The 18,575-nt window shown below is 38.0% G+C and overlaps 1 protein-coding gene across 1 annotated transcript; it reads left to right on the top strand.

Moving 5' to 3' along the window:
- Positions 1-8,258: 8,258 nt before the first annotated feature.
- LOC124529410 (olfactory receptor 12D3) lies at positions 8,259-9,188 on the top strand. Its single transcript, XM_047103312.1, has one exon. The coding sequence runs from the start codon at positions 8,259-8,261 to the stop codon at positions 9,186-9,188; it is 930 nt and encodes a 309-aa protein (XP_046959268.1).
- Positions 9,189-18,575: the final 9,387 nt, after the last annotated feature.

Below are 18,575 nucleotides of genomic sequence, written 5' to 3'. Positions count from 1 at the left end.
ATGGAAGCAAATAGTTTGGTTAACTTAGGAAAAAAAAAAAACTAAACAGGCTGTGACATCTCCCCTTTGCTGCTGTTGTCTTGTGGGGGCACTTCCGTCAATGAGTTGGCATTGGTGTCCATTGGGGTCTTCATTAGGTGGGCTCCTTTCTTGGGTATCGTCCTTTCCTGCTTCTATATTATCTCTGCTATCTTGAGGATCCGCTCCTCAGAGGAGAGGCAAAAGGTATTTTCTACCTGTGCCTCCCACCTGGTCATTGTCCTTCTGTACTACGGTAGTGCCATCTTCACATACGTGTGGCCCGTCTCAACGTGGTCGCTGGAGAGAGACCAGCTGGTCTCTGTCCTCTGCAGTGTTGTCACTCCCATGTTAAATCCTGTCATCTGTACTTTGAAGAATAAGGACATCAGAAAGGCCTTGAAAGCGGTGGGAGAAAAGGTTGCAACCTTCAAATTTCATTTCCCTTGAACTGTAGTGTTTACTTTTCTGTGATGATTAATAATAGAAAATTAGCTTCTTAGTGATACAATCTCATTGCTTCTTGCCAACATTGCTAATTAAAAGTTAATTTCAATGATTAAACAAAGGGGCAAAGTAAAGGGTTACTATATATTTTTGTCCCCTTCCTATTCTTGAAGCACTTGTGTCTTTTCTGTATGTTTGAAACTTTTTCTAAATAGTTTAAGAAGTTAGTTTGAAGCTCATGGATATAACTACAAATATAATGCTTGTCTCCACATGTACATGATTTTTGATTATTTACCATCTGTGTCAAATATATTCTTTAGTTACTCTACTGTTCTTCCATTTTGCTTTTGTCCTATGGTGAACTATCTGTTGGCCTGCATTTCTGGTTCTTGCTACATTTGTCTCAAGGTCATCTTGTTTTGTCACCTTCTTTCTTATTTTCACTGTGCTTTCAAAATCTTGAGAAAATTTTCTCTCTAAGGATGTAGAAGTTCTCCTTGTTTTCATCACTGCCAATACATTTTTCTATTGAGACTACACAAATAATTGTGTCTTAATTTAGTTTCCATAAAATGACTCATTCACTTCAATTTGGACAGCAATTTAATAAACATCTTAAATTCTGCATTATGCCTGAGGGATGTAGACCTCCACAGAAATGTGTACATCAGTATGAAATGGGTTCTCTTAAGTTCAGCTCTGAAGGGACATTTTGGATTTTTTGCTGACTGTGTAGAACAAATTCTGATTTATCTCCATTTGGAAAAGACCATGCCATAGTCTCTATACTCTTGTCTGTGTTCTTCACCTCTAAATATGTGGCATGTTCCCATCTTCTTTAAGGTATCTCTGTAAATAACTCTACTTCTTTTTAACTTTAAAAAATGTTTATTTTTGAAAGCGAGAGAACACACACATGCGAGTGGCAGAGGGGCAGAGAGAGAGGGAGGCAGAGGATCCTAAACAGGCTTTGTATTGACAGCAGAGAGCCCGATGTAGGGCTCAAACTTACAAACCCTGAGATGATGACCTGAGCAGAAGTCAGACACTTAAGGGACTGGAGCCCCCAGGTGCCCCTGAAAATAACTCTACTTTGTAGATCTGATGCTTCTGTGCTTCTTAGGTTGGGACACATTTTTATAAAAACAGCCTTGTACACACAATAAAATTCAGAAGGACAAAAATATCTTATTTTTTTTAAGATATAAAATATTTGGTTCACATGCTATTTAAATTTAAAACAGGGAACACAACATACATCTATAAAGAAAGGCAATTGCATGGATTTTAATTCAGATGTGAGGTGATATTTCAGTCTGGTTTGATTTGCATTTTCCTGATGGTTAGTAGATTAGATATCTTATCATATACCTGTGGGTCATTTGTATGTCTTCTCTGAAAAAAATGTCTATTCAAGTCCTTTGCTAATTTTTAATTTTTAAATTTTTTTTTGGTACTGGGTTGTAGGGATTCCTTATATAGTTCGGATATTAACCCCTTATCATATACAGGATTTGCACATATTTTCTCCTGCTCTGTAGGTTGCCTCTTCCTTTTCTTGATTGTCTCCTTTGCTGGGTAGAAGCTTTTTAGTTCAACATAGTCCCACTTGTTTAGTTTTGCTTTTGTTTTTTGTGCTTTGGTGTCACATCCAAAAAAATCATTTCCAAGGCCAATGTCAAGGGGTTTTCCCCTATTTTTCTAGTAGCAATTTTATGGTTTTAGGTTTTGTGTTTAAATTTCAATCCATTTTGAGTTGATTTTTGTATATGGTATAAGATATGGATCCAACTCCATTCAATTGTATGTGGAGATCCAGTTTTCCCAGCAATTTTATTGCAGAGACTGTCCTTTACTCATTTGCTTTTATTCTTGGTGGAAGATTAGTTGACCATGTATGTGTGGGTTTATTTCTGGGCACTCTATTCTGTTCCATTGATCTATGGGTCTGTTCTTATGCCACTACCACACCGTGGTGTTTGCAAGAGCTTTGTAATGTAATTTGAAATCAGGAAGCACTTCTAGCTTTGGTTTTATTTCTCAATATCAGTTTGAGTCTTAAGAGTCTGTTTTGATTTCATATGAATTCTAGGATTATTTTTTCTATTCCTTTAAAAAATACCATTGGATTTCTAATAGGGATTACGTTGAATCTATATATCATTCTGTGTAGTATGAGTATTTTAATATTATTTGTTTTTCCAAAGCATGAACATGGGATATTTCTCCATTTATGTCTCTTCTTCCATTTCTCTTGTCAATGTTTTATAGTATTTAGTGTGCAGATCTTTCATCTCCTTGGTTAAATTTGTTGCTGAGTATTTTATTCTTTTACCATTGTAAATGTGATTGTTTTCTTAATTTCTTTTTCAGATAGTTTCTTATTAGTGTACAGAAGCACAACTTATTTTTGCATGTTGATTTTGTATCCTGCAAGTTTATTGAATTCATTTATTAATCCTAACACTTTTTTGTGGGTGGCATTTTAGGTTTGTTTTGTTTTGTTTTGTTTTGTTTTGCTTTACAAGATCATGTCATCTGTGCAGAGAAACAATTATATAGCTTCCTTTCTTATTTGGGTGCCTTTTATTTCTTTTTCTTGCCTAATTGTTCTGGCTCAACATCGAGTACTATGTTGGAGAGAAGTGGTGAGAGTGGGCATCCTTCTCTTGTTCCTAATCTTTGAGGAAAAGAACTCAATTTTTCACAGAAAAGTGTCTTTCATAGTTACTCCATATTTATCATTTCTGTTGCTCTTCATTTCTTCCTGGAAGTTCAAGTTTGCACCGGGACACGTGCCCATTTAGCTTGAAGTACATCCTTCAGCTTTGCTTTTATCACAGGTCTCTCGGTGATGGATCCTTGCAATGTTCTTTTAAGTGAAAATGTTTTAATTTGCCTTCATTTTTAAAGAATATTTTGACCAGATACAGAATTCTGAGTTGACAATTTTTTTTTTCTGCCAACATTTTAAAATTGTAATTCCACTGTTTTCTAGTCTCCATGGTGTATGATGCTAGGGCAGCAGTTACTTAAATCTTCTTACCCCGTATGCATTTTGCCATTAAAAAAAATCAATGTAGTGGCCTCATAATCACACCACCTCCCTCCCCCCCGCATAAATTGATATTTATGGGAATAGAAATATGGAGGAGAATAAGTCTTTGGAGAGAAAAACCCCAAGACATTAATTCCCAGGATGCCACTGGGGCGGTTTTCCAAGATTTAGTCTGTTTGTTCTCTGGTTAGAATGAGAGATGAAATTTGCTGAGATTCAATCTTTTAGGTATAAGCTGTTTGTAATAAAAATGGACATAAGAAGTTTTGAGCAGCCAGAACTGTCTCTGATAAGAGAGACATCTGATCTCTGAATTCTGAGCAGACATTATGTCATTGTGAGGTACGTGCAGAGAGAAGTACAGGGCAAACTGGCTGAGAGAATGGTTTTCTGATGTTGGGCCAGGGTGCCTGGAAGGTGTGGGTGGGGATAACTGGGAACTCTTTGAATATAGGCTGTGAAAATCAGAGTGGGACACACCAGGTGGCTCCCAGCACAAGTCATCAGCTGTGAAGCTTCAAACTCCCTAATCAATTTGTGTGTGTATTTTTTACTTTTTTTGTTACAGTGTTTTTCAGAGCAGATTGTTATCAAGTATAGGTGTATGTTTTGATAGAATTTCTTAGTGTGTGTTTTACAAAGAGAGGAGATAAAGGGAAGAAGGAAGTGAGGGAGAAAGAAAAGAATTAACTGAATAATGTCTTAATGTATGTGGCAGGTTCTAGTCCTAGCATTAGAGTGCTACATTGCACCTTGTGTCAGATAGTTACATAACTTTGCAGTAGTATTATTGTTAGTGGAGGATGGATGGTGTGACCATTCAGGAAAAAGGAAAATAATTTTCAGAACTATAGTATAATCATGTGTTTTCACATGGGTACATCTCAAATCCCTGATGTTTATCCTGGTTACAATGTCCTTCAATCACATATGTGATTCCTGAGATGAACCCTCTTCCCTCTGCTACTAATAATTCCAGTTAGAATATTTCTCCTATTGTCCACATCCATGGAAAACAGCTCCTTGACTTTTGTGTCCTTTCACTAATCATATGATTATTTAAAATTTAAAACTGTTTACTGATGCTAAATAATCACTAAGAATCACTAGTGTCCTTGAAGTCAGTTTATGATAAAGGTGATTTGCTAAAACAACAACTGGCCTTACGTAGTTAAAAACCATTTACTTGATTGCAAATATCCATTCCTGACTTTCTGTGTTGCTGGAGGCTCTGATAAAGTGGAGGAGTCCTTTGTGACATAGCATCACATTCAGGGGAATACTGCAGGTACATTGTAGATTACTGGACTTAGTAAAGCACAGATCTGACCTCTTTGGGGTAATTTTAATAGTTGACAAACACTGAACTGGTAATAATAATCTACTAGTTAGTTCAATCAATATAGAGACAGCACCAAAAACAAAAAAAGTTCCAGTTTTAGATGCTGGGGGGTGCAATAGTGAATAAAATGGAGAATAGTTTTTGTTTGTTTGTTTATTTGTTTGCTTTTGGAGCTTATATTTAAGTTGAGGATGAAAGACAACATGTATGATAAAATCCAATGTACCAGTGTAGGACGAGTGCCATTGGTGACACCATAGCAGGGAAGAATGACACAGTACACTTTTCTCATTTTTTGGTAAATTAACACAGGGCAATCAGAGCAATCTACATTGAGGGAGTGCCTGTGGGGCAAAGACTAAGAGATGTGGGGATTAGTTATGCAGATTTCACAAGTGTAAGAGTGCCCAGACCCGGACAGCTGTGCCTGGACCCTGAACTGAGTGTGATCGGTGTGTTCCAGGAACAGCAGTGAGCCGGGGCAGCTGAACACTCACAAGGGCAGTGGAAATAGACTCAGGTTAGTGTACTGACTTTGAATGTTTACTCTGATAAGATGGGAATCACTAGAGGGTGTAGCGCATTAGGCTTATATTTAGCAGAGTACTCCTGGATGCTGCTGAGAATGGCGGGTTGGGCAAGAGTGGAAAGACTGGCGCAATAACCCAGATGCCTGAGGAGGTGGCTTCACACCCAGGATCACCAAGCAGACAGGAAGAAAGGGACTCTGCACCTGTGTTCGTGAAACACAGGAGGTTGCAATTTTCTGTTCAGTCCTTTTCAAAGTGTTGATATTCAAAGTTATGCTGCCTTCTAAAGGAAGTTGAGACGTTTCACCCTTTCTTTATTTGGAAGAATTTGTGTGAGTCGCTATTATTTCTTTCTTAACTATTTGGTAGAATTCGCCCGTGCAATATGGACTTGGTGTTTCCTTTTGGGGAAGATTTTAAATAGCAGCTCTGGTTTCCTAGAGTTATCAATCACATTTCCTCTTTGTTACTGAAAGTTTTTGTAATCCACTTTTGGTTTGAATTAATTTGTAAATTATATCTGCATTGTTAAGTTCATTGGCATGAAGGTGTTCACGATGACTTTTACGTTGGACATTGACTTTCACTAATCTTTTCAAACTTCTAGGTTTTTATTTCATTGACTTTGCTCTGTTGTGCTCTTTTCTACTGTAATGATTCATGTTGTAATTTTCATTATTCCTTTCCTTCTACTTTCTTCAGACTTGGGTTGCTGGTATCCTTCCTTTATCCACCTGGCTTCTTAAAATGAAAGTTTAAGGTATTGGTTTTCAATATTTTTTTCTTTTCTAGTGTATGAACCCAAGGCCAAAAATTCCCCTCTATTTCTTCCTTTAGCTGAAGAACAAGAGCTTTGATATGTCTTATCTTCATTATCGTTCACTTAAAAATATTTTCTAATGCCTATTTCTCCCTTTTATCTGTGAATTACTTGGTGTGTATTGCCTAACTTCAAGCATTTAGTGAGTTTCTAGATATCTTTTTAGTGTTTTCTTTTTTTTTTTTTTTTTCAACGTTTATTTATTTTTGGGACAGAGAGAGACAGAGCATGAACGGGGGAGGGGCAGAGAGAGAGGGAGACACAGAACCGGAAACAGGCTCCAGGCTCTGCGCCATCAGCCCAGAGCCCGACGCGGGGCTCGAACTCACGGACCGCGAGATCGTGACCTGGCTGAAGTCGGACGCTTAACCGACTGCGCCACCCAGGCGCCCCTCTTTTTAGTGTTTTCTAATCCCACCATAGTCAAAGAACAGTCTTTGGATGGTTCCATCTTTTGAAAATTTTGAAGCTTTTTTTTTAAAGATTTTTTTTTTAAGTAATCTCTACCTTCAATGCAGGGCTCAAGTTCACGACCCCAAGATCAAGAGTTGCACACTCCACCAACAGAGCCAGCCATTTTTTTTTTTTGGTAAAGACTCAACCTATGCTTGATTTTTTAAATGTTATGTGTGAAAATAATTTGAATTCTTTTCTTGTTTTTCATTCATGCATTGTACTCTATACAGTTTGAACATCCACAGGTCATAATCACTCTTGCTTTATATAGTATTTCTCACCTGTCTGGAGTCTGTTTTCCCTTGTGTGTGCCCAGATGTGCACCCATTCTGCAGTTCTCAGTCTCTTTCTGCATTTCCATTCCTCTGTCTAGTATCCCTTACTTCTTCCTCAAGAACTTCTTTTAGGGTATATTTAGTGTAGTGATGAATTCTCTCAGTTTGTGTTTTCTCTGCGTGTGTGTGTGTAAATTCTTTCTTGTTGGGTTAAGTGTTCTATATATGTTAATCAAACTTGTAAATGATGTTGTTCAGATGTTTATATTCTTACTGACTTGTTGGCTAATTCTTCTGTCTGCATACAGAGAGGTATGTTAAAGCTTCTTATTCTGTGGTGGATTTGACTGTCTTCACTAGTTCTGTCACCTTTTGAAGTTGGGAGCTTACATTGGACTATGATATTTTGGACCAGTAGTCAGCAGGAGACTCTCAGTGTGGGTGGGTAAGTATAAGTTTTTCCAATTCCTTAGGTCAAGGGCCCACTTTTCAGTTGACAGGGTGGTGATTATTTTATTTTACAAACAGCAAGGGTTTCTTTGTTCTTATACTTCCTGTGCCCTTTCTCTCTTCCTCAGGGTTTATGCTTTGCCTTCTTCTAATTTTTTTTCGCTTGTAGAAATTCCTGCTAATTGTGGAGCACTTTTCTTTTTGGGCTAAAATATTTGGGGTATATTCAAAGTTCTCCCACTGTTAGGACTTCTCACTATTTCCAGTTTTTCTCAACTACATCAACAGCCCCACTGCCAGGCTGCAATCTTGTGATTACTGATCCTAATTGTGTGTTTTTATCCTCTCCTTACACAATATTTGAAGTTTATGGGATTTGCATCTCTTAATTTTACTGAAGGTTTGGGTGGCCAGGAAGGTGCTGGTTTCCTGGGGCTTTTATGTATCTTAGAAGAAGAGGGAAAAAATCCTCACAAGGCTATATCTGCATTGCTTCCAGAACCTGGAATTATAAGCTCAACAATTCCCCTTACTTGTGTGTCTTAAATTTGCCCAACCTTGGATTCTAATATATTTGTGAGGTTATGGTCATGTCCCACATCTCCTACTTTAAAAAGTTCTCTTTATAGCTGCTTTTATTAATCTAATGTCATTTTACTACATATGAATTTATGAGGTATGTTAATCTTCAATTTTATTGTAAGTAAATTTAGCTTTACTGCTCATAAATATTCTTTACATTGTAGCTCACTCCTAGTGTCTTCCAAATAGTAATCTTGCCTTACTTAACATCCATGATGTAAAATTAAAAATTCAGAAAAATTAACTCACTGTTATTGTTACATTTGCTCCCCAGGCAATGGAGAACGTCACTACAGTGAGTGAGTTTCTCTTACTTGGCCTGACCAGTGTTCAGTATCTGCAGCCTTTCTTCTTTGTGCTTTTCTTAATCATTTACTTGATAAGCTTGGTTGGAAATGGAGCTATATTGGTGATCATTATTTTGGAGCCCAAACTCCACTCCCCCATGTATTTTTTCCTGGGAAACCTTTCTTGTCTGGACATCTGCTATTCTTCGGTGACACTGCCCAAGCTGCTTCTAACCCTCTTGTCCACTCGCAGGGTCATATCTTTCCTAGGCTGCATCACTCAGCTACACTTCTTCCACTTTCTGGGCTGTTCTGAGGCCATCTTGCTGGCCATTATGGGCTTTGACCGATTCGTGGCCATCTGCTACCCACTTCACTATGCCATGCTCATGAACCACCAGGTATGTGTCCTCTTGGCTGCCGTAGCCTGGCTCACCAGCTTCCTTTATGCTCTGATGCATTCTGTCCTGACTGCACGCCTGAACTTCTGCCACTCTCTGAAACTCCACCACTTCTTCTGCGATGTGAAGCCTCTCCTGGAACTGGCCTGTGGTGACACGCAGGTCAATCAATGGCTTATTTCCATCATCACAGGTGGGATTTCCATGGGTGCCTTCTTCCTGACTCTTCTCTCCTACCTCTATGTCGTTGGTTTCCTTCTGTTTGAGCATCAGTCCTGCAGCACACTTCACAAGGCTCTGTCCACATGTGCTTCGCACCTCATGATGCTGTGTCTTTTCTATGGGCCTGTGGGCTTCACATACATCCGTCCAGCCTCAGCCACTTCCATGGTTCAGGATCGGATGGTGGCTGTTATATACAGCGCAGTCACCCCAGTGCTGAACCCACTGATATACACTCTTAGGAATAAGGAAGTGTGGTTGGCTCTGAAGAAGATCTTCAGGAGGAAGTTTTGTTGAAAGACTGACAGGAGCACCTCTGGGACTAACAGGGCGGATGTCTGATGTCCATTAAGAGTCATCCCTTCGTTGTGGTGAATGGTCTACTTGATTTGTTTTTCTCTCAGGGATTTGTAGCACTTGTCACTGTGTTCTGCACTTATTTATGTATAATCATTCTTGGTTCAGTATTTATTCACTGATTTACTTAAGAAATGGTCATTGAGCGTATGTTATATCAGACAATGTAGTAGGGGCAGAAAACACAGGAGTGAGAAAAACTCCACAGTCTTGTGAAAATCAGTTTAGTGTAATGGGGACCACCCAACAAGCAAACCCGTAAGTAAACATGTAAGGATAATAGTATGGGATTGAGAACTAAAAGGAGGTAGGAAGGATGAGGAGCAAATGGGATGGGCACATATGATATAATAAAGAATTTATGTGCTCTCTGTCCTGAGTTTCTGAAATAGAGCTTCTAAAACTCTCAGAATTCCCCAAGTGGCACAGTGTCTTTGTTATTCATAAACCACTTTGATCACACCTGGGGTTATGCTCATAAGATGACCTTATATGGGCCCCAAGACAGCTTCAGGATGGGGCTGGTCCTGCCAGAAACACCAACCATATGGCTAGAGGTTTGCAGCTTTGAGTCATGGTGATACAAACCTGACTTCCAGAGAGGAAGGAGGCTGGAGGCTGAGCTCAGCTACGTGGCCAGTGATTCTGTCAGTCACACCTGTATAACAGAACCTTAATAAAAAGGATACCATGGCCAAGCAACCTTCTTTGGTTGGCACTGTACACTCTGAACATTGTGATGGTTGTTTTTATGTGTCAACCTGACTGGGCTAAGGGATGCCCAGAGAGCTGGTAGAATGTTATTTCTGGGTGTGTCTGTGTGAGGGTGCTTCTGAAAGAGATAAGTGTCTGAACTGGTAAACTGAGAAGCTGAGCCAAGAAGGCCCCCCCCCCATGAATGCAGATGGGCATCATACAATCCACTGAGGTCCTGATTAGACTGAAAAGATGGAAGAAGGGTGTATGTTGATATTGACATATTATAACTAACCAATTCTTAGTGGGTAGAAACACCACATTTCCTTAGATATGTAATTAACAGAGTATCCATCAGACAAGATTCTGTACCAGGCAGCAAGGTTGAAATGAAAATTAAGGGCATCTGACTTGTGTGGGTTGATGGTAATGGAAAATGGATCATAGGATCTCCAGTTCTCTGAGTTCTTTGTCCATGTTGGATATTAACAGCTTATCAGAAATGTACAGAGCAGTAGCAGATGGCAGTGCAGCTCCAATGATGGATGGGCCAAAGGGGGGACACAGGACAGATTCCTGGGGGTTCTTCTTTTTTCCCCAAGTGGTGAAATATCTCTGAGGTGATCCTTCTTAGCATCAAGCTGCTCTGGATGTGTAATGGGATGAAGCAGGTAAAATTATTCCTATGCTTTCCTATGTAGTTTGCTCAGTTAAGTTTTGGGGTAGTCAAAATTTACATGTTTGTGCTCCTAAGCCCCATGTTGTCCAAGGTCAGCTGTAAATGACAGACACTAACAAGAGAACATAAAAGTCATCAAAACAACTTTGGGTTTTTGAAAATGCCACCAAAAGTTGACAATCCTTTACCTAGATAAACCAAGAAAGAGAAGATTCAAATAAATACAAGTACAAATTAAAGGGGAGACAAGCTTGATACCACAAAAATACACAGAGACTTATGAACAGTTGTTCACTTTGGATAGCTTAGAAAAATATGAAAAAATTCCTAAAAACACACACCCTAATCTGAACAGATCAATGATGAGTAAGGAGATTACAGCAGGGTTAAAAGCCCTCCCCCAAAAGATCAATCAGCTCTACAGATTTCTATCAAACACTTAAATAAGAATTAAGTCATTCCTCCTCAAATTATTCTAAGAGAAGGGAACACTTCAAAACTCATTTCACGGGCAAGCATTAACCTCAACCAAAGCCAAACAAGTTACAGGCCAATATCCCTGATAAATACAGGGATTTCCTCAGTAAAATACTAGAAAATGGGATTCAACAGCATTTGTAAAGGATCATACAGCATTATTAAGTGGGATCAATCCCTGGATTGAAAGGGTGGTTCAAAATACACAAATCAGTAAATGTGATGCACCACATTAACAGAATGAAGGTTTAAAAATGTATGTTCATCTCAGTGAATAAAGAAAATGCATTCGACAAAATATAATATCCTCAGATCAGACTAGGACTTCAATATTCAGGTGAATACCTGATAGTATATTATTGGAAAGTGATGTCATCATACTGCCCACTAACAAAAAGAAATCAGGGATAAGTAGATGTATGAGTAGATAAGAAAAAATGAAAACAATCAGCATGAAAATGGACAACAGAAGCCTAACCTCAGTTATTAGTATTTATTGAACAACTGGCCACAGACTATTGTCACGCTGCTTGGTGCGACACAAGACTGAAAGCATTACTCAGAGTCCAGATGGTTTGAAATGATGAGAGGCTGGAGGGACTGCACCAGAAAAACTTCCTTAAGCAAGAGAGGGCTGGGTAGCTCTCTTGTATTTATTGGGGAGAGAACAATAGTATGTGGAAATGAAAGGAGAAACATAAGTTAATAAATCATGTGAGACATACCATGACTTAACTATGTGAGTGTCTATGCATATACATTGGCAAACTCATGAAGAATACACGGGGCAAAGTAAGGGGTAAAGGTGGACTCAACCTTCCTTAGTAACCTGAGCATTTCATCCTGGAAAGAAAAACCCTTCTGCTTCTTCCAGCATGTCTTGTGTTCCCTTGGTTGAGCAGTTACTGTGTTCAGCACGTGCTGCATTCAGCACGCACTGCTCTTGCCCTACTTTATCTCTCCTGTCCTCTGTACTCCCACAGACTATATGAAAAACATACAATGTTCATGGAGAACATTTCCAGAATTTAGTAATTCAGGGAATTAGAAACCATAAAAAATAAAATTTCAGATTTGGAAAACAAACAAATAACCACAACGACAAGAAACACTAGAAATTCCAGAATGGAAAATTTTAAGAACTCAAATTAGGAGCTGAGCAGATGGATTTAATAGCAGATTAGACATGCCTATAGCAAAACTCAAGGAACTGGATGTCACCAAGAACAAAGCGCAAAGAACGTACTGCACACAGAACACAGAACATGCCTTAAGCAAAATTTGAAGGTGGTGGTTAAAAATATGCCAAACTGGAGGTACCTGGGTGGCTCAGTTTGTTAAGTGTCCAACTTCTGCTCAGATCATGATCTCTTAGTTTTTGTGAGTTCAAGCCCCGTGCCAGACTCATGTTGACAGCTCAGAGCCTGGATCCTGCTTTGGATTCTGTGTCTCTCTCTCTCTTCCCTCCCCTGCTCACACTCTGTCTCTCTCTCTCTCTCTGTCTCAAAAATAAATAAACTTAAAATATTCCAAACTTGAAAACATTAATCTGTTCATAAAAGCCCAAGTAAACCCAGGCATGACAAATAATAAATTCTATACACAAACATATTATCTTGAGATTGAAGAAGAGTGTGGCAAAAGAAAACTTAAAAACAAGAACAATAACCTCCAAAAGAACCACAGGAAGATTGAAAGATGATTTTTTCAACAGTAACAACAGATTAGATTATTTTTAAGAGAGGAAAATAATACCTTCAGTGGGTGAAAAAAAAGAACTAGAATCCTAGAATTTTCTACATAATGCAGTATTCTCAAAAATGAAAGTTAAATAAAGACAATTTCAGATAAATACAAGTTGACATCTCACTAGTAGCAAACAGGGCAGAAAATGATCACAAGTGGATGGTTTCTAAGTAGGATGAGAGAATCAAGAATTTAAATATATTGGTAAATCTAAATGAATATGTACTGCATAAAATAATAATAAAGGTAATATGCTGTGAAGGTTGAATTACTTATAGAATTAATATCCATTACAGCAATAGCCTTCTCCTGTTGGGAGAAGGTAAGTGGAATTAGAAGGTCCCAAAGTATTGTGCTGGAGGGGGGTAAAATACCAACTAACAACTGAGTTTTATCAACCAAGGATGCGATTTTTTGTTTAAGGCATAACCACCAATGACCAGGTAAAGAATGTATAGCTTCTAAATTGATAAAGGTCGTAAATAATTCAAAGTCCATAAAAAGAGAGGAACAAAGGAAAGAAAAGGACATAGGACAAGGGACAGAAAGAAAATACAAAATGAGATAGTAGATTTAAACTCCCAAATACCAGTTCTTACTTTAAACTTAAATGGATGACGTACTTCAGTTAAAAGGCCAGAGTGTCAGGCTGGTAGGAAAAAATCCCTGACAAGTTGATGTTGCTTACAAGAGCTACATCATCCCAAACAGAAAGGTGCAGAAAAGCTAAATGTAAAAGACAATGAAAGTTATATCATGCAAATATTAACAAAAGGAAAGGTTGTATATCTATATTTATAGCAGAACACAATTTTTAGGATGAATGGTATTATCAGAATGTGATGGTTATTTTTATGTGTCAACTTGACTGGGCCATGGTTTTCTCAGATAGCTGGCAAAATATCCAAATACGCTGGATGTTTCTATGAAGGTGTTTTTGTATGAGATTCACATTTAAATTGGTAGACTTGTAAAGTAGACTGACATCTGTAATGTGGGTGGGCCTCATGTAACCAGCTGAAGGTCTGAAAAGAACAAAAGGCTGACTCTTCCTAAGCAAGAGACTTCTCCTGCCTGAGAGCCACTGAATGGGGACATCAGTGCAAACTGCTGGCTGTCAGACTTGAACTGGGTGCAGGTTGTGGACTTGATGGCCTCCATAATGACGCTGGCCAATTCCTTATGAAAATTTCTTGATGGATAGATAGATAGATGATAGTTATAGAGGTGATAGATTATCAATAGATAGATGATAGATAGGTGATAGATTATCAATAGATAGATGATAGATAGATGGGTAGATAGGTGACAGGATAGATAGATGATAGAGACATATAAAATAACACACACACACACACACACACACACACACACACACACTCTGTTCTGATTCTCTGGATAACCTTGATTCATGCCCAGGGATAAAGAGGATCACTAAAAATCAATGTATATTAATTCATCTGTAAAATGAAACAATTCTAAAGTTGTATGCTCCTGTTTTTAAGTGGCCTCAAAATATATAAACAATCTACAACACCAATATCAAATATACATAGATTTGCAATTACATGGTGAAAATGTTACATTTCACTCAGTAACTGTTAAGACAAGCGGACTAAAACGAGTAAAGATTAAAATTTGAACTATAATTACAGATGAGTTCATCATGATCATCATAGGACATTAAATTCAATGATTCAGAGTATGTGTTTTTCAAAAGGCACGTGGAATATTTGTAAAAATTGACTATACATTGGACCATTAAAAGTTTTAACAAACTCAGAAAATTGAAGGCATTCAATATGTTAAGTTAGTCATCAACAACAAAAATAAAATATTTATTTGGGAATTAAGGACTACATTTCTAAACAATGCATGGGTTAATATAATATTGCATTGGAAATTAGAAAACATTTTGGAATGAGAGATAAATGACATTTCAAGTTACTGGATTCTGTTATGGGTGTGCTCATGAGGAATTTATAGCCTTACATACATATATTAGAATTGAGGAGGGGCGCCTGGGTGGCGCAGTCGGTTAAGCCTCCGACTTCAGCCAGGTCACGATCTCGCGGTCCGTGGGTTCGAGCCCCGCGTCGGGCTCTGGGCTGATGGCTCAGAGCCTGGAGCTTGTTTCCGATTCTGTGTCTTCCTCTCTCTCTGCCCCTCCCCCGCTCATGCTCTGTCTCTCTCTGTCCCAAAAATAAATAAACGTTGAAAAAAAAAAAGAATTGAGGAAAAACCGAAAATGTATGATGTAAATATCCATCTCAATGTGTTAGACAGGAAGAGGAAAACAAACCTAAAGAAGGTAGAAAATTTGAAAGAATGAATATAAGAATAAAAATACTAACAATTAAAGTGAAGTGTTGGTTTTTTCAGACATCCAGTTAGGAATGAATAAGTCACAGGGTAAAAGGCACAGGGTAGGGAATGTGTGCGTGATGCTGTAACAGTGATGTCTGGAGACAGGTGGTGGACACAGCATCATGTGTGAGCCTGTCAATCACCATGCTGTGCACCTCACAATAATGGAAAATTGCGTATCAACTGTACTCAAATTTTTAAAAAAAAGCTAATAAAATTTACAATCCATGGCAAGATTGATCAGTGATAGTGAGGGAAGTCAGGTTAATCAATATCAGGAATGAAGAATGCTTCTGCTCACATAAGGAACATGCAGGTTGCTTCCAAGGTGGCAACGGTGTGCCCAGCAGTAGCAGGGGGATACCCACAGGTACTCAACCCCCTGAACTTGTCTGACCCCTTGTCTTTCCTCTGCACATATGGCGGCTGATCTGTGACCAAACAGAAGAATCCATCTCTCAAAAATGGCGACAGTGTTGTTACAACAAAGGAAGTGGGGGCTTTCCTACCTTCTCTCAGTTGGCACCCAGAAGAAATACAAGGTGTAATGAAAGAAATCAATGTACCACTGATTTGCCAGAAATTTTACCATGATGATTATAAAAATGAAAGATACAGAGTGTGAAGGCAGATCCACAGGTAACTCTGAGTTTTTCAACAAGGCCGATAACGGTTAGACAGCACCAAGGCAGAGTCACATCTCACACTGACAAGCTTAGGGGAAGTGTTACTGCTGGAAGAAGATGGTGGAATCATCACACAGGCAGAGACTGATGGAAATGCAGAAGTCTGTAATGAAGAATTAATAGAGATGATGGTTTGGAAATAAAGTATTTTCAACTCATTCTCCTTCCCATTAGGATAAAATTCAATCTTTTACTTACGTCTTACAAAATAATTTCATTCCAAACACACAAGCTAGCTTCATGAATTATTTGACTGGTGCCCTGTCCCCAACTGATCAAGCTAAAATGAGTCTTACACAGCTTTAAATATAAGAAAGCATGTAGTGGACTCTTTAAAATCATGTTTGCCAATAAATATTACACTGTTGAGCTGGCCCGTTTTTCATGCCCACATTTATTTATTTATTTTCAATATATGAAATTTATTGTCAAATTGGTTTCCATACAACACCCAGTGCTCATCCCAAAAGGTGCCCTCCTCAATACCCATCACCCACCCCCCCTCCCTCCCACCCCCCATCAACCCTCAGTTTGTTCTCAGTTTTTAAGAGTCTCTTATGCTTTGGCTCTCTTCCACTCTAATCTCTTTTTTTTTCTTCCCCTCCCCCATGGGTTTCTGTTAAGTTTCTCAGGATCCACATAAGAGTGAAACCATATGGTATCTGTCTTTCTCTGTATGGCTTATTTCACTTAGCATAACACTCTCCAGTTCCATCCACGTTGCTACAAAGGGCCATATTTCATTCTTTCTCATTGCCACGTAGTACTCCATTGTGTATATAAACCACAATTTCTTTATCCATTCATCAGTTGATGGACATTTAGGCTCTTTCCATAATTTGGCTATTGTTGAGAGTGCTGCTAGAAACATTGGGGTACAAGTGCCCCTATGCATCAGTACTCCTGTATCCCTTGGGTAAATTCCTAGCAGTGCTATTGCTGGGTCATAGGGTAGGTCTATTTTTAATTTTTTGAGGAACCTCCACACTGTTTTCCAGAGTGGCTGCACCAATTTTCATTCCCACTAACAGTCATGCCCACATTTAACAATTGTGCTTTGTTGGGCAGTTTTATTTGAAAATGAAAAAAAAAAACTTATCCAAATGAGTTAATTTGTTAGTATAAAATTTCATATCTGGTTCACTAAAAATAAATGAAACAAATGTGGTTTAGGATCTGAGGGAAAAATGAATGTCAAATTTTTGTATAGTGGTTTCTTTACATGTCAGTGTGCATTTATCACTACTGGTGATTTTTAAGCTTGTCTGGTGTGCCTACCCCATGTTGGGCTAGCATCATCTGCACTGAACAACAAGAAACTGAAATTTAGGGGCTCCTGGGTGGCTCAGTTGGTTAAGCGTCCGAACTCAGCTTGTCATGATCTCATGGTCCATGAGTTTGAGCTTTGCTTTGGGCTCTGCGCTGATAGCTCAGAGCCTGGAGCCTGCCTCGGATTCTGTGTGTCTCCCTCTCTGCCTGTCCCTCCCCAACTCATGCTCTGTCTGTCTCTCTCTCTCAAAAATAAATAAACATTAAAAAAATTAAAAAAAAACAAATTTATGTCATTTCCAAATTATAATTGCTCTTTTCCCCCAATTGAAAAATATACAGCACTGTGATGAACAACTTTATGTCAACTCTTTTGAAAATTTGCATAAAAAGACAACCTAACTTACCAAAGTTGACACAAGAATAAAAAAAGCTGGAGTCATGCATTCATCATAGAGCTTTGGATGAATTCACTCTGTAATTGTAACTTTCCTATAAGAAAAATCAGGTGGTTTTCCTGGATGGTTTTATTAGATGGTTTTATTGGCAAATTCCATAAAAAATAAAATAAAATTATGCCAATCTTACCAAGTCTTCCATAGAATAGAAAAAGTAAGTATCTGTTAAGCATTCAATGAAACTATTAGAACATTCATGTAAAAACCATCAATAATAGTACAAGAAATAGACCTTGCAGGCCTATATCAACCAGGAACCTCAAAGTGAAAATCCTGAACAAAATAGGATCACATCGATTCCAGTGAAAATACACATTGTGGCTAACATTGCCTTTCTTCAGGTATTTAAAGTTGATTTAATAGTAACACTCCATCAGTGTGATATATTATGTGGACACAAAAGAAAGAAATATAATATATACTGATATGCATAGAAAAAGCATGCGCTAAATCCAATGTTTATTCATTATAAAAAAACACAATTCATGGAAATCTAGGACTAAGAGAGAAGCTCCCTAAACTGATAGAAAATCTCTACATAATACCCACAGAATACATGGTTTTTGATAGTGAAATGTTGAAAGGGAAGGATTTCTGCTAACAATACTTCTGTTCTACATTATACTGAAGATCCTAACGAGTGAATTAAAATAAAAAAAAAACACAACATTTTTAAAGATTAGGTAAGCAATTATTCAAAAATTATTTGAAAATCTAGGGGGAAAGGTCTAAAATATTATTGAGAGTAAATTAAAAAGATAAAAATGGAGAGATAAACCATATTATGCATTGAAATATTTAATGATGTCACCTTCCCCCCAATTTGTATAGATTCAATTCGAAGTCTCAGTATTTTTGTGATATCTGAAAATAAAATAAAATTTATGTGGGAAAAAATAAAAAATAAAAAAAAATAAAATGTGTGGTAATACAAATGGCCACATATTAC

Source organism: Lynx rufus, unplaced genomic scaffold (assembly GCF_022079265.1).
Source record: "Lynx rufus isolate CCGP_SWC_20201006 ecotype Redwood Valley unplaced genomic scaffold, mLynRuf1.p SCAF_6, whole genome shotgun sequence".
In the NCBI taxonomy this organism is placed as follows: domain Eukaryota; kingdom Metazoa; phylum Chordata; class Mammalia; order Carnivora; family Felidae; genus Lynx; species Lynx rufus.
This window is presented reverse-complemented; position numbering and strand designations above follow the sequence as displayed.